This window comes from Xiphophorus maculatus, chromosome 14 (genome assembly GCF_002775205.1).
Source record: "Xiphophorus maculatus strain JP 163 A chromosome 14, X_maculatus-5.0-male, whole genome shotgun sequence".
NCBI classification, from domain to species: Eukaryota; Metazoa; Chordata; class Actinopteri; order Cyprinodontiformes; family Poeciliidae; genus Xiphophorus; species Xiphophorus maculatus.
The window spans coordinates 5,827,984-5,840,561 of NC_036456.1; the positions used below are offsets into that span (position 1 = coordinate 5,827,984).

Here is a 12,578-nt window from a genome sequence, read left to right on the forward strand (position 1 = left end):
GTTGTTTCCGGTTTCAACGCCGCTGCCGGCTGACGGAAGTCCGCTGCGGTTTCATCCGAAGCGCAGTCGCCTCGAAGCGGACAGACCGGTCGTCCTGTCCCCGCCGAACCGGGTGGAGTGGTCCGGGTGTGTTATCCTGACAGACGATGTCATGGCTTGAATTGTTTTAGTTCTCATGAAATTGCGCTAAGTAACAATGATGCAGGAGATTTTTTTTTATATAACATGCACCGCCTCAGTGAGTGTCACGTTTTCCAAACACCACCTTCTTGACTTTTTTTTTTTCTTATCAAACAATGATACAGCAGGAACGATGGGAAACAACATTCCAGCAAAGTTCACAGGAGTTTGGAGTGTAAAACAAAAAAAGATTTTCACCAACTTTGACCTGAATATCCAGTATGTCTGCCTTCGCATAGAAAACCTTATAATGGCCACAGTAAAATTTAATATTTATTTTCACTGTTACACCATATAAGCAAACATAATTCGTCTGCTTGATCAATTAAAATTAATAACATAGTCTGACCTTTATTGCAAAAAGAAATATTTCATGTAATATACAGTTGTCTAGTTGTCCTGTTTTTTTAAGATGTCATATAGATGAATGTTATGATGGTTTCCTGCTGTTGACTGATTGTTATTAATAATGTTGTCATTATACATACACACACAGTGGTTTTAATTGTTGGAAAAACAAAACAAAACGTGGTGTTTTAAGATTATGGAAGTTGTTGAAATTTTCTCAACTTCTTTATTTTCCCCCAGCAGTTCCTACTTACAGCAAAGATTAATTTGTTTGAACAAAAGCACCGTTTTAGCTATTGGTGTTAATCACCACAGTTATTAATTTTTCTTGCTAACAATTAAGAGAAATATTGGCTGGAAGAACCACTACTGGCAGCCCAATGCCTCATATGGTACTTGGACAAACAAACCGCTGAGTCAACGACTCCAGGACAAACTAATCAACATTTCCAATTGTGCAAAAATAGAGATACTGATAATGTCCACATGGTGGCACTGTGTTCATTTTCAGTGCTTTAACTGCTGTAGATGGAGACGTTTTTTGTAACCATCACCGGTTTTGTTTCTTCACAAAGTCAAAGAATTGAGTCACTGCTTGCTGACGCCTTGGGCCGACTCTGACTGTTCACAGTGACACAGAGGTGATTATGTATTCTGCAATCCTAATTTTGAAATAAGGGGCTCTTGAGAAAAGCAACAAGCAATTTTCTGCTTTGGGCTCATCAAGTAAGCGAACCGTCAAGAAAGCAGAACTAAACCCCATGTTAAAACCACTTATTCCTGTCTGGGGAGAAACTGATTTGCCAGGATATGCCGAGATGTTTGCCGAGCATCATCTGGTGACTTTATGTCATGTGGAAAAAAAAAACAACAAAAAAACAGAAGAAGAACAACGTAAATTCCAGGAAGTCTACGTTCGGAGTCGCACAGGCACAGCATGGTGCTGCAATTGACGAGTCATTGTTGTTTCACATGTTTGATGATTCATCTATCCTGGTTCCCACCAATGAAAGACGACAGACTGGATCCTGGCTGCAGGCTGAGGCTGTGCCCTGTTGATCGTGGTGGCTCTGGTTTCAGTCTCTTGTTTTGAAAATGTATGAAATCATCTTAAAAATGCTTAACGTCATTAACAACTCATTACATTTTGTGTTTAATGTGTTTAAAATTAAGTTGTAAATGGCTTAAAATTTAAAAGGAAATCTAAAGAGGTCATTTTCACAAAATGTGGGTGAGAGTTGGCACTAATGTGTTTATGTAAATTGAGGCCAACGCACATGAGTGTATATTTAGACATATGTAAACCCAGGTAAAATGGAAAATTAATTATCCTGTTTATTTTTATTTTTGATTGGATTTATTAATGAGGGCCCATCTGAAAATATTGTATGAGTTTATGGGGTAGGAGTTCATAAGTTTCTCACTTCTTCCTACTCCCTTTCGAGCATGTTAAGATGACTGTGGTACGAAACTGTGTGTCTTTTGCATTCCTTGTTCGTGTGCATGATTTTATACTTCTATCATGTTCGAAATAAAGTTTCATTTCATTTCATTTCATTCACTTTAAACAATTAAGAACATAATTTGACCTTTGCTTACACAAGCTAGGTTTAAAGTTAGTGCTCTGAAGATTCACTGATCAGGCATAACGAAGTTTGGTGTTCAGGCAGGCAGCACCTGGTGACCCAAAGCGTCCCAGTAGAACTTTGGTTAAATCATACGACTGTTTCCGTCTGTTTGCCTTCTTCACGTCTTGCTGTAAAGTGTTTTCTTGTGGTAAGAAACACAGATTTACCTCCATCCAGATGATGTTGAAGAGAATTAAAATTTCTACACCACGTCACCTTATTGCATTGCGCCACGGCCCGGTTCTGATGTTCACCTGCCCTTTGTTGGGTTTTTTAGGTAGTGGCCGACATTGGGACCCAAACTGGTCTGAAACTGTGCGGACTCATAAATAAGAAACCACAAAAACCGTAAAACAGCATGTAACCTAACACCTTTCTGTCAGAACCAACATTCAATTCTTCTGTAATTTTAGGGAGTTTTGGATCTGAGCACACGGGCGTCGACCCAGCTGCCGGTTCACCGCGATTCCTTCCATCGGACGACTTTCACAGAAGAGAAAGAGAACTATATGCTCTTTGTGTGCTTTGGCAAAATCCAAAGTGAAATAAACATTAGGTGAAATTGAACATTTAGATTTTAGTTCCACTTCCCTCGGTGATTGTTACATTTGGCCGCTCATGTGACTGGGGCAGTTTTGATCCCGGCTGAGGACGTCGTTTCTTTCGTCAAGCAGCTTCTGCTCTGGCTGTTCCTGTTCCAGTCAGGCTGGTGGTCAGTTGTCAAAGACAAAACTGTATTCCCGGCTTGTGGTTCGTCTAATTTGACCCCGTTGTGGGTCATTTTAAGATTGCAGATGCTCTGATTGCGTTAGAGGAAAGCCTGTAGTTTTAGCTCAACGGTAAACAAAAAGTCCCAACAACAGTGAAACAGAAGAAATCAAGCACGATTGTTTGGCAGAGTATTTCATTTTAGCTATCTCCAAAATAACAAGCTTGCTAGCACATGTCGAAGACACTTGGCCAAACAAAACGCACCTGGGTTTTTCTGTGCATGGCTGGAGAACCGGTCGTAACAAGCAAAACTGAAAGCATGCTTTAGGGTTAAGTGAGGCCAATAGTCAGCTCAGCTGGAGTTATGAATATGTTTTAACTTGTCAGCACAGCCTGACTTTAACCAAAACAAGAAAAGTCATCTGAGGTCACTTTTTGAACCGTCTCTCCAAACACTCGGCTTCAAATATACACGTTCAAGGTATTTCAATTGTTTACATTTTGACTAATTTTATTCGTAACATTTAGAAAATAAAAATAGAAACTTTTGGATTAAAAAAAAAAAAAAAAAACTTTTATTAAAGTTGAGCTGACTTGAAATTGTCCAAACTAAATTCTGCTGCACTGAGGAGTGAAAATCTTACATGAAATAAAAGTGACTGGTCAACATTTAGAAACTACTTAAAGGAGTGTGTGTACAGGTGTGCACACGGGCCGATGAAAACGACTGGGTTTGTGAAGTAAAAATAGGACCATAATAAACAATTTCGTTACTTTTTTCCACATGGCGTCACATTAAACCTGTGTAATTAGAAAAGAAAAAACAAAACAGGTCCATCCATCCATGGACTGAAAGTTTATGTGTTGCCATCTGCCACTCAAGGTGTTGCATCCATTTGCTGTTACTTGAGTATGAGGTAAGCTCTCTGTTGGTGTGTGATCGACTCATTCGGACCTCCAACCTTCTGACAGAAACTTGGAAACTGTGCTGGAAATCACGCTTTGCCACCATCACAAAACGATTGACCATTTGAAGCCAGCAGCTTCTAAAACTTGAAAGTCGGACCTCCGGTTCTTGAACTGGGAAATCACAATAACGTGCAGCAGTCTAATTGCAAAGCCACCCCTTGATGTATAAATGTGTAAGTATACGTTTTTATGAAGTGCCGCAAATCTCTACAGTGCTGTGGAAAACAGCACACAGGTACCAATCATCACCAGATAATGTCACAACGACTGATCACAGAAATTGTGCCGTCTGCATGTACAATAAGTCACTTTGTTTAGAGTAAGTGGAGCTAAAACCTGGAAATTCCCTCTGGGCGGCGCAGGGTCTACAAAGCAAAAGTGAAACCAACACAAAAGTTTTAAAAGGATAAGAGTGACTTCTCGCAGCAGGAGGAAGCGTCGGCAACTCAGTTGGAAATAAACGTACGACTCTGGTAATCAGGTGAGTCAGAATGTTAATAAGGTCTTGATTCTACTAGTTTCTGAGTGTCAGAGTAAAAGGGAAAAGAAAAAATATGTTTATGCTTTAATTATATTTTTCCAAACTTCAAGTCATCGTCACTGAAGTAGAAATAGTGTCTCAGTTACAGCACAGAGCCATAAGACATGTTTTACTAACATGAGCTATAATCATTTCTACATGCAGGGTTTGCAGCATGTGGACGTCAGAGCAGTTCTGTCATTACATGCCAATGCTTCGTTAGATGAAGTAAACAGCCAGAGGCCCCCTGGGGGTTGGTGCCAATGTAAAGACAGCAACGTTGAAGCAGCGACCAAGTTAAAAAGACAAATATGATCACAGGGTGACACATCTGCTGCTTGATTTACCGTTTTTGTACCAGGTGAGTCCACTGCTCTTAAAATTAACTTTGTAATCCAGCACTGCTGAAAACTGCTTTGTGTAAATATGATCCACAGCTTTTACTTAGCTAAATATTATGAATGTTTGGCATGGTGTTTCGTTGCAGCCATAGCAAATTGTTAGATGTTGTCAAATGCTGTTATATGTTTCTCTGTTAAAAATGTTTCTATAAAACACTCTCTAAGCTATTTACTCTCTTCTGTTTTAGCCAGACTTGAGCAAAGAAATGGATCCCAGAGTGATTCACCGAGTTGTAACTTCCTTCCTTGCTCCCCGTTTATTCTCTCCAAATGAAAATGAAAAGAGTCTCGTCAAGCTGCTGCAAGGACTGGTCAGGAGTATTAAATGGAGACCTGAAGACGTCAGTGAACTGTTTGAAGCCCTTCTGCAGAGATTTGAGTCGGTGTGTAGAAATGACAGATCGCATCTCCTCACATGGTTGCTCCAAATGTTGCACTGGATTCAAGTTAACTACATCACACCCACCTGGAGATCTAATTCAGGAAGAAGCCTTCTGGAGTTGGTCAGAGACACGGCAGTGACCAATGAAGCGCTCAAGGCCTGTTTGGGAGATGATGAAGACAAAACCTTGGATGAGATCATTAAAGAAATCCGAGATGGAGAGTTGAACCAAGTTAATAATGAGCTGTTGGCCGAGATCAGAGATATTGTCTCATCAGTTCAATCTGCTCTTAGGTCCCGCAGTTCAGGATCGCAGCTGACTGGCCTGAGAAAAGTCTTGCTGACTCTTTGCCAGGCAGCAGAAAAAACTAACTTCAGACCACGGCTGACCCAGATGGTGAGCTGGTGTCTCATGGCTCCAGCCAAAACGGGGCGCCTCATTCAGGTTGGCACTGGAGAGGGGAAGTCCTGCATTGTGGCCATGTTTGCAGCCTATCGAGCTCTGAGAGGAGAGAAAGTCGACATCATGTCGAGTTCATCTGTTCTAGCAGAGAGAGACATGAGAGAATGGAAGAAATTCTATGATGTTTTAAAGATCAGCGTGGACTGCAACATCAACAAGCAAGACGAAGACTCAAAAAAGTGCTATGAGAGCCAGATTGTTTATGGTACCGCAGAGCAGTTCACTAGAGACTGGCTGAAACATCATGTTCTTAGGAAGGACATATTTGGCCAGAGGACATTCCAGTGTGCAATTGTGGATGAGGTGGATTCCTTGATGTTGGACAAAGGTCATGATGTTCTCTACCTGAGCAGTGACATGCCTGCTCTTCAGCATCTCAACCCTCTCCTGGCATTAATATGGGCCACTGCTAACCAGTACAGCAAGGTAGGGTCAGGTCACATTGTTGGGCGAAAATATCCCTTTCATCAAGTTGTATTAGAACAGATCAAGCAGGAAGGATTGGATGAGTTGACTGTTCTTCAAATAGCCGAGGAGACAGGTGTACTGGCCAATGGCATAGTTACGGAAATACAGAGGAAACCAAGTCTTTTAGATGAGAAAATTGCAACAACTGCAAATGTTGCAGCCAATAAGCTGGTCGAGTTCTTTAGGGCAGTGGAGACCAGATTCCCATCATGTCAGTTTGTTCTACACAACCTCAATACAGATGGATCCGTAAAAGATCTGAACAGGTCGTCAGGAGGAAGAGGTCAGAGACGAGTGTCTCTGCTTTTGAATGGTGGCTTCTGTCAATACATGTATCCTGATACAGACAGTGTAGTGAGAGCTACAGAAAAGGAAGTAAGGTGTTTTCTGCATTTCACACCACGTGAACTGAACAAGTCTGAAGGAAGCTGCTACATCCCAGGTTTCCTTTCAGATCTTGTAGAATCTAAACTAAAGATCTGGATTGAAAATGCATTCCATGCACAAACCATGGAAAGAGATCAAGAATATATCTTTGAAGGTGATGTAATTGTACCTGAGGACTACAGCTGCACAGATGTGATTGGAAACAGCTTGAAATGGTGTGATGGTCTACAGCAGTTCCTTGAGATGAAACACCAGACGAAGTTGAGTGATATGACCATCATCACCAACTACATGTCCAACGTTGGTTTGCTTCAAAAGTACAAAAGTCAGATTTATGGGCTGTCTGGGACTCTTGGAGAACAAGCAGCGATTGAGAGCATGAGGAAAACATTTCAGGGCATCAAAACTTGCCAAATCCCTTCATACAAGCGCAGGAAGCTGTTTGAGGTTCAGGGAGTTATCATGAAGGATGAAAGAAGATGGATCGAGAAAATCTGTGAAGTTGTGCTTGATCAAATCAAGCCTACACCATACAGGTCTCCAAGAGCTGTGCTAGTGACTTGTGAGTCCATCAAGCTAGCAAAGTTTCTGTACCAAATTTTTAGTGGTAGAGTCTCAAGCACAATGCTTTACATCAAAAACGACAAGGACAACAGTGTTGTCTTTAAAAAGAAGTTGGGTGCAGGAGACGTCATCATAGCAACAAATCTGGCTGCTTGTGGAACGGACCTTCAGGTTTCTGACTCTGTAAAGTCAGCTGGGGGTTTGTTCGTTGTGCAAACTTTTCTGCCTGATAATTCCCGTGTGGAGGCTCAGGACATTGGACATACAGCTAGACAAGGATCACCAGGGTCTGCTCAGATGGTTGTCTGCTTCACTCATCTGTCAGAGCCTCTGCAATTGCTAATTCTAACACGTAACCTTTTGTCCTTCATGGAAAATATTGCAGATGCGTCTGCAACTTTTCTGCAGTTGTTTCTTATGCACTTGCGGCAATATCAGAGGAGCAACACCAGGGGAGAAAGTCAAGAAATGTCCTCGCTGCTGCATCGTATTTTGAATGAAAACACCAACTCTGATTTGATGATGGTTAAAGAGATCAGAGATGCATTAATGGCTGAACAACTGTCTAGCTATGTGGAGTCTGATCTACCAAACATAAAGAAGAAAGAAGAGCTCTTCGGTCAGTACCTGGACACACTGGATCTGCTCCACAAGAGCAACAACAACAAACCGACTGAATCAGATGTTTCCGCACTCAATGAGTTTTGGGGAATGTGGCTCCTTACAAAGTTTTCTGAGGAAGACTCTGCTGTTAGATTGAAAACCATCCTGAGTGCAGACCTTAGTACAGCCTTACAAAAACTAAGGCAGAGAGAGTCTCCCTCATCCAACGTCCACTACTACACTGCCAAAGGTAGTGAGCTCGAAAAAATGGGAAGGCTTTCAGAGAGTATTGACATGTATACTAAAGTCATAAACCAGGACCCCTGTTGGGCAGCAGTTGCATTTTACAATCGTGCTTCTGCGTCTTTAACCCAACACAACAGGAGCCAGGACCCTGAGTGTCTCAGTCAGGCTCTGGAAGATTTGCAAAAAGCTCTCATGTCTGTGAAGCTCCACACTGACCAGCTGGATGTCACTTACAGATACGTCACACAGCAAACCACAAACCCCGCTGGCAACTTGACAACCAGATTCGACAAACACATCATGGCCAGACACACAGTTCTGGTGTCCTTCAAAACAAATATTTACGAAGCAATGCAGAAGATAGACCGGGCCAGCAACACGAGCGGGTCTGTTAGAGTGAAGAAGACCCCTGTCTACTTCCTGGTTTCTCTGGAGCATCTTCTTCCCATGCCAGTAATCTTGTTGGAATCAGCCAGGGCGATTTATTCCAGAAACCCTCTGTTGAGGCACCAACTCGCCAATCACCCCTCCTTAGATATTTTCAATGAAGTCATGAGTCTTGAATCTATGGGACTTACTCACGTCTATGTCTTAGAGATACCGTCTTCTTTGGCTACCTTCTTTTCAAAGATAGCTCGGGCCTTTCACTGATTAGGTTGACTTTGTGAGAGTGAAGAAACTGAACACAGTATATTTGTGACAAGATACAATATCCACATATTAGTTTAAATTATGCACAAAAAAAGGTTTAGGGTTGTTGACAAGTGATTAAAAAAGGGGCCTAAGGAGATGGAGATGCATTTGTTTCGTGCCTTTGTGTTGTTTCCATGAGCAGGTCAATGACTTTTGGTAAGGGGTGGAAATATTCTGCCCATAACAACAATTGTCCAGCATTGAAAAATAGATGTTTTTCTGACTACTTGTTTGGATTCTATGAAAATGGATGGAAACTTATTAACTTTGCATATTATGACTGTTTTTTTTTTCATAATGAATTGCTGTAAAGCAGTTTACATGGCTACAGAGGAATCCTTCTCTAACTTTTGTTTTAGAAAAAAATGATACATTTTTCTTTTACATCTCACTGCCTACATTTCTGAAAAAAGTTGAACATTTTCAATTTTTATAATTTTAAGTCCAGTTTTGATATATAACGTAACAATCACACTGACATGATATTTTATGTTACCATGTGAAACTTTATTATATGTGACAAAGACACAAAGAGTCATGACAAAGTGTCTTGTATGTGTTCCGTCGTAACTTGATGGATTTCCTTATTGTGTATGTGTTGTGCACATGCACAACACATACACAATAAAACACTGAGTTTTAAATTTCACATGCACAGACGGTCTAAATTAAAAGAAATTATGCTGAGAGAAAACTCTCAATTGAGGCAGTACTATAAAGATTTTAATTTTATATAAATTAGAGAAAACTGTGAGGAAACCCACATGTAAGCATGAAAATATCTGTGAAATGATTAAAAAAAGGACTTTCTGCTGAGAAATAAAAAGTGCAGACATAAATAGCATATCAAAATAAAATGTTTATTAAAAAATGGTTCTGCTTAGTGTTTGGATTGTCTATAATTTATGTTGTGGTGTTTAAATGTACTTTGTTAACATCTGTTCTGTAAATATTACAGAACTAAAAATAAACACATTTATTTATGTCCATGTCTGACAGAATATCCTACCCATAGTGAAACAGAATAAAGGAGGAATTTGTACCAACAAATTCAGATGATGCAAACATATGTTGTTGTTTTTTTGTCTGCTGGATAGAAAGCTATCTAAAAAAAATACAAGAGAATTAAAGAAAATGATGCACTGATTAAGCCAATGATGCGTCATAATGACCTCAAAATCCGGGGTCAAAGGTCGTTGGTGAGCTCAAATAAAACAGTTTCCATTGACGTTATTAACTGGTTTCACATGATTCCACTTCCTTGCATACCTGCAAAAATAACAAGCCTGCCAGAGCATGTTGAAGACATTTGCCAAACAAGCCGCACCGGGGATTTTCTGTCTGTAACCATTATGTAAAGCAGACTTACCAAAGTAAAACCAAAAGCAAATCTGAAGGTTATGTGAGGACAATAATCAGCTGATTTGGAGTTATGAACATGTGTTATTTTGTCACTACGGCTCTGCCCTCAGTTTTCTGACTGTCCCTCCAAACACTTGGCTTCAAATATATCGATAATATAAAATATAAATATATTGAAATATACAGTATGTTCAAGGTATTAAATAAATATTGAATTAAAGAAAGCTGACTTGAAAATGTACTTCATCAACAGACTAAATTTCAGCAGCACTGTGAATGTAAAAACATAAAGGATAGACAGTAGACCGTTGTTGTAATATGCTTTTTTACTTTTTCTGTGTGGCTTAATATGTAACTGAGAATAGTTTGCATCTCCTTCTGCTTGGCTGTCAGTCTTTTGGTTCACTATGTGAAATTTGAGAAGATGCAATAAATGTTACATAATTATTTTGTAGAAAAATTAAAAATGATCAAGCTAGAACTGAAATTCTCTTAGATTTTTAGTTTGAAGCTGATTTGATATTAAAAAGTTCATTTTTTGCAGCGTTTTAAAGGAAAGTCAACATTGTTCCACTTTGATATCTGAATGCCACACAAGCTGGATGCATATTGATCAATACTTGTGCAAATCTGTCAATAATATATCTAATACACAATTTTGTAAATGTCTAATAAAATTCACATTTATTAACGTTAAGGTAATATAGAACTTCAATATTCAATACTGCTTTATTTCATGTGATTATTTCACAGCAAGTTACCCGCAAACTAATCAGCTATCATAACTCTGTTGGCCCCACCCACTTATTTTAATTTTTAAAAATAAATCCACCATATGCTACAATGTACGCTTTCAAATAACAAATACTGGAATAATTGTGCAATTGTTGTCTTTGGAGCGGACTTCAACTTGACATCACCAAGCCAACCGAAAACTATCTGAATAAAATGACTAATAATAATTTAAAAAAGATGAATTCATGAGGGGAGGGGGAAGGCCGGACACTGTTTGCCCATTTCAGAGAGAAGTAAAATGATGCTCAAAGGATCTTTTGAATAAGTTATACTTTTAAACTAAAAAGATCTGCATGTCACATTTGCAGTAACATGTTCAGTGAGCATATTTACTGTCGAAATCATCTCACATCCCGACACTTCACTGCTTAGAAACTGTATGAATGTTGAGAAAATGAAAGAAAAACCATGTCACGCCGTCTGACCGCTGCGCTGGAATAACGCCCTTGGCACGACATGGTGACAATGTTTGCCAAACAGGCAGTAAAGGAATTTCTACCCTGTAATGAATTTTAGCTCCTTTAATTTAGAGGCTAAAGGTCAAAAGCTGCCTTAAGATTATGAGTAAAATGAATTTTATAATGCTGACAAAATTAAAACACAAAAGAATTATAAGTTAAATACTGGAAAACACATAAACATACATTCTGTGTCCAAGGTCATTTAGAACAAAAATACTCTATTATCCCACTGAGGGAAAATTCAGATTCAGACAATTCATCAAGAGAAAAAGAACGTTTAGCTGTTAGCAGCATTAGCTCAGCTGATGCCCCCCTCGAAGAAAGAACTACCCTGATGCAGTTTTTATGAAACAAGGGAAAAAAGCAGAGATAACTTAAAGCTATCAGTCAAAATAACTGAGAAATAATGCATAATTGGAGAGAAGGAAGAAAATGCAGCTGATCAAAGAGAAGTGGACGGCTTGTCTTCCAGTAACCTAAGTAACTTACATAACTACAGGAGAATCAAAGTCAGTCTAACTATAAGGTTTTTAAAAAAGGAAAGTTTTAAACCTAGTCTTAAAAGTAGACAGGGTTTCTGCCTCACAGACTAAAGTTGGGATAACTAACAACCAGCCTCCCATTCTACTTTCAGAAATTCTAGGAATCAGCAGTAAAACCTGCAGAGTAAAATGCTCTGTTAGGAACATAAGAAACAATCAGATCTCTGATGCATGATGGGGATTATGAGTGAGAAGTGTGATTTTATTTCTATTCTGGAAACAGTAATTCAGTACTAATGTAGCCTTTTCACCAAATACTTTTTATGTATCGGGGAAAAAATAGATATATGGCTTGTTTTTTATTGTTCTACTTGAGTAAACTGGAGTTATGTTACACTTATTTGGCTACAGTGGATAAACTTTATCTTCATCTTCTGATAAATTGACTTTGCACTTCTGGAAAATGTCCAACTGTAAATAAAAGTGAAAGAGGAAAAAAAAAAAAAGAAAGTCACATTAGATTCTTTTTGTGTAGCAGTTTTATTTCCAGAAGAACGGGTTTGCCAGGACGTGGTGAGGATGTTTGCCAAACAGACGCCAATGGGATATTCTGCAACTCTGAATAGAAAGTACAGTACAGACCAAAAGTTTGGACACACCTTCTAATTCAATGGGTTTTCTTTATTTTCATGACTATTTATAAGGCAAGAAATCCCACTTATTAACCTGACAGGGCAGGTTGACCTATGAAGTGAAAACCATTTCAGGTGACGACCTCTTGAAGCTCATCAAGAAAATGCAGAGTGTGTGCAAAGCAGTAATCACAGCAAAAGGTTGCTACTTTGAAGAAACTAGAATATAAGGGCTATTTTCAGTTGTTTTACACTTTTTTGTTTAGTGCATATTTCCACATGT

The 12,578-nt window shown here is 39.2% G+C and overlaps 1 protein-coding gene across 2 annotated transcripts; it reads left to right on the forward strand.

The window, feature by feature from the left end:
• Nucleotides 1-4,048: 4,048 nt before the first annotated feature.
• On the forward strand, nt 4,049-9,604 carry LOC111610845 (protein translocase subunit SecA-like). Of its 2 annotated transcripts, none has more exons than XM_023345834.1 (3): nt 4,049-4,317; nt 4,522-4,717; nt 4,946-9,604. In XM_023345834.1, exon 3 carries the CDS (start codon nt 4,964-4,966, stop codon nt 8,519-8,521), a length of 3,558 nt encoding a protein of 1,185 aa, XP_023201602.1. In that variant the 5' UTR covers nt 4,049-4,317; nt 4,522-4,717; nt 4,946-4,963; the 3' UTR covers nt 8,522-9,604. The 2 variants fall into 2 exon arrangements, with proteins under 2 accessions (XP_023201602.1, XP_023201603.1); XM_023345835.1 differs by having other exon boundaries at nt 4,950-9,604.
• Nucleotides 9,605-12,578: the final 2,974 nt, after the last annotated feature.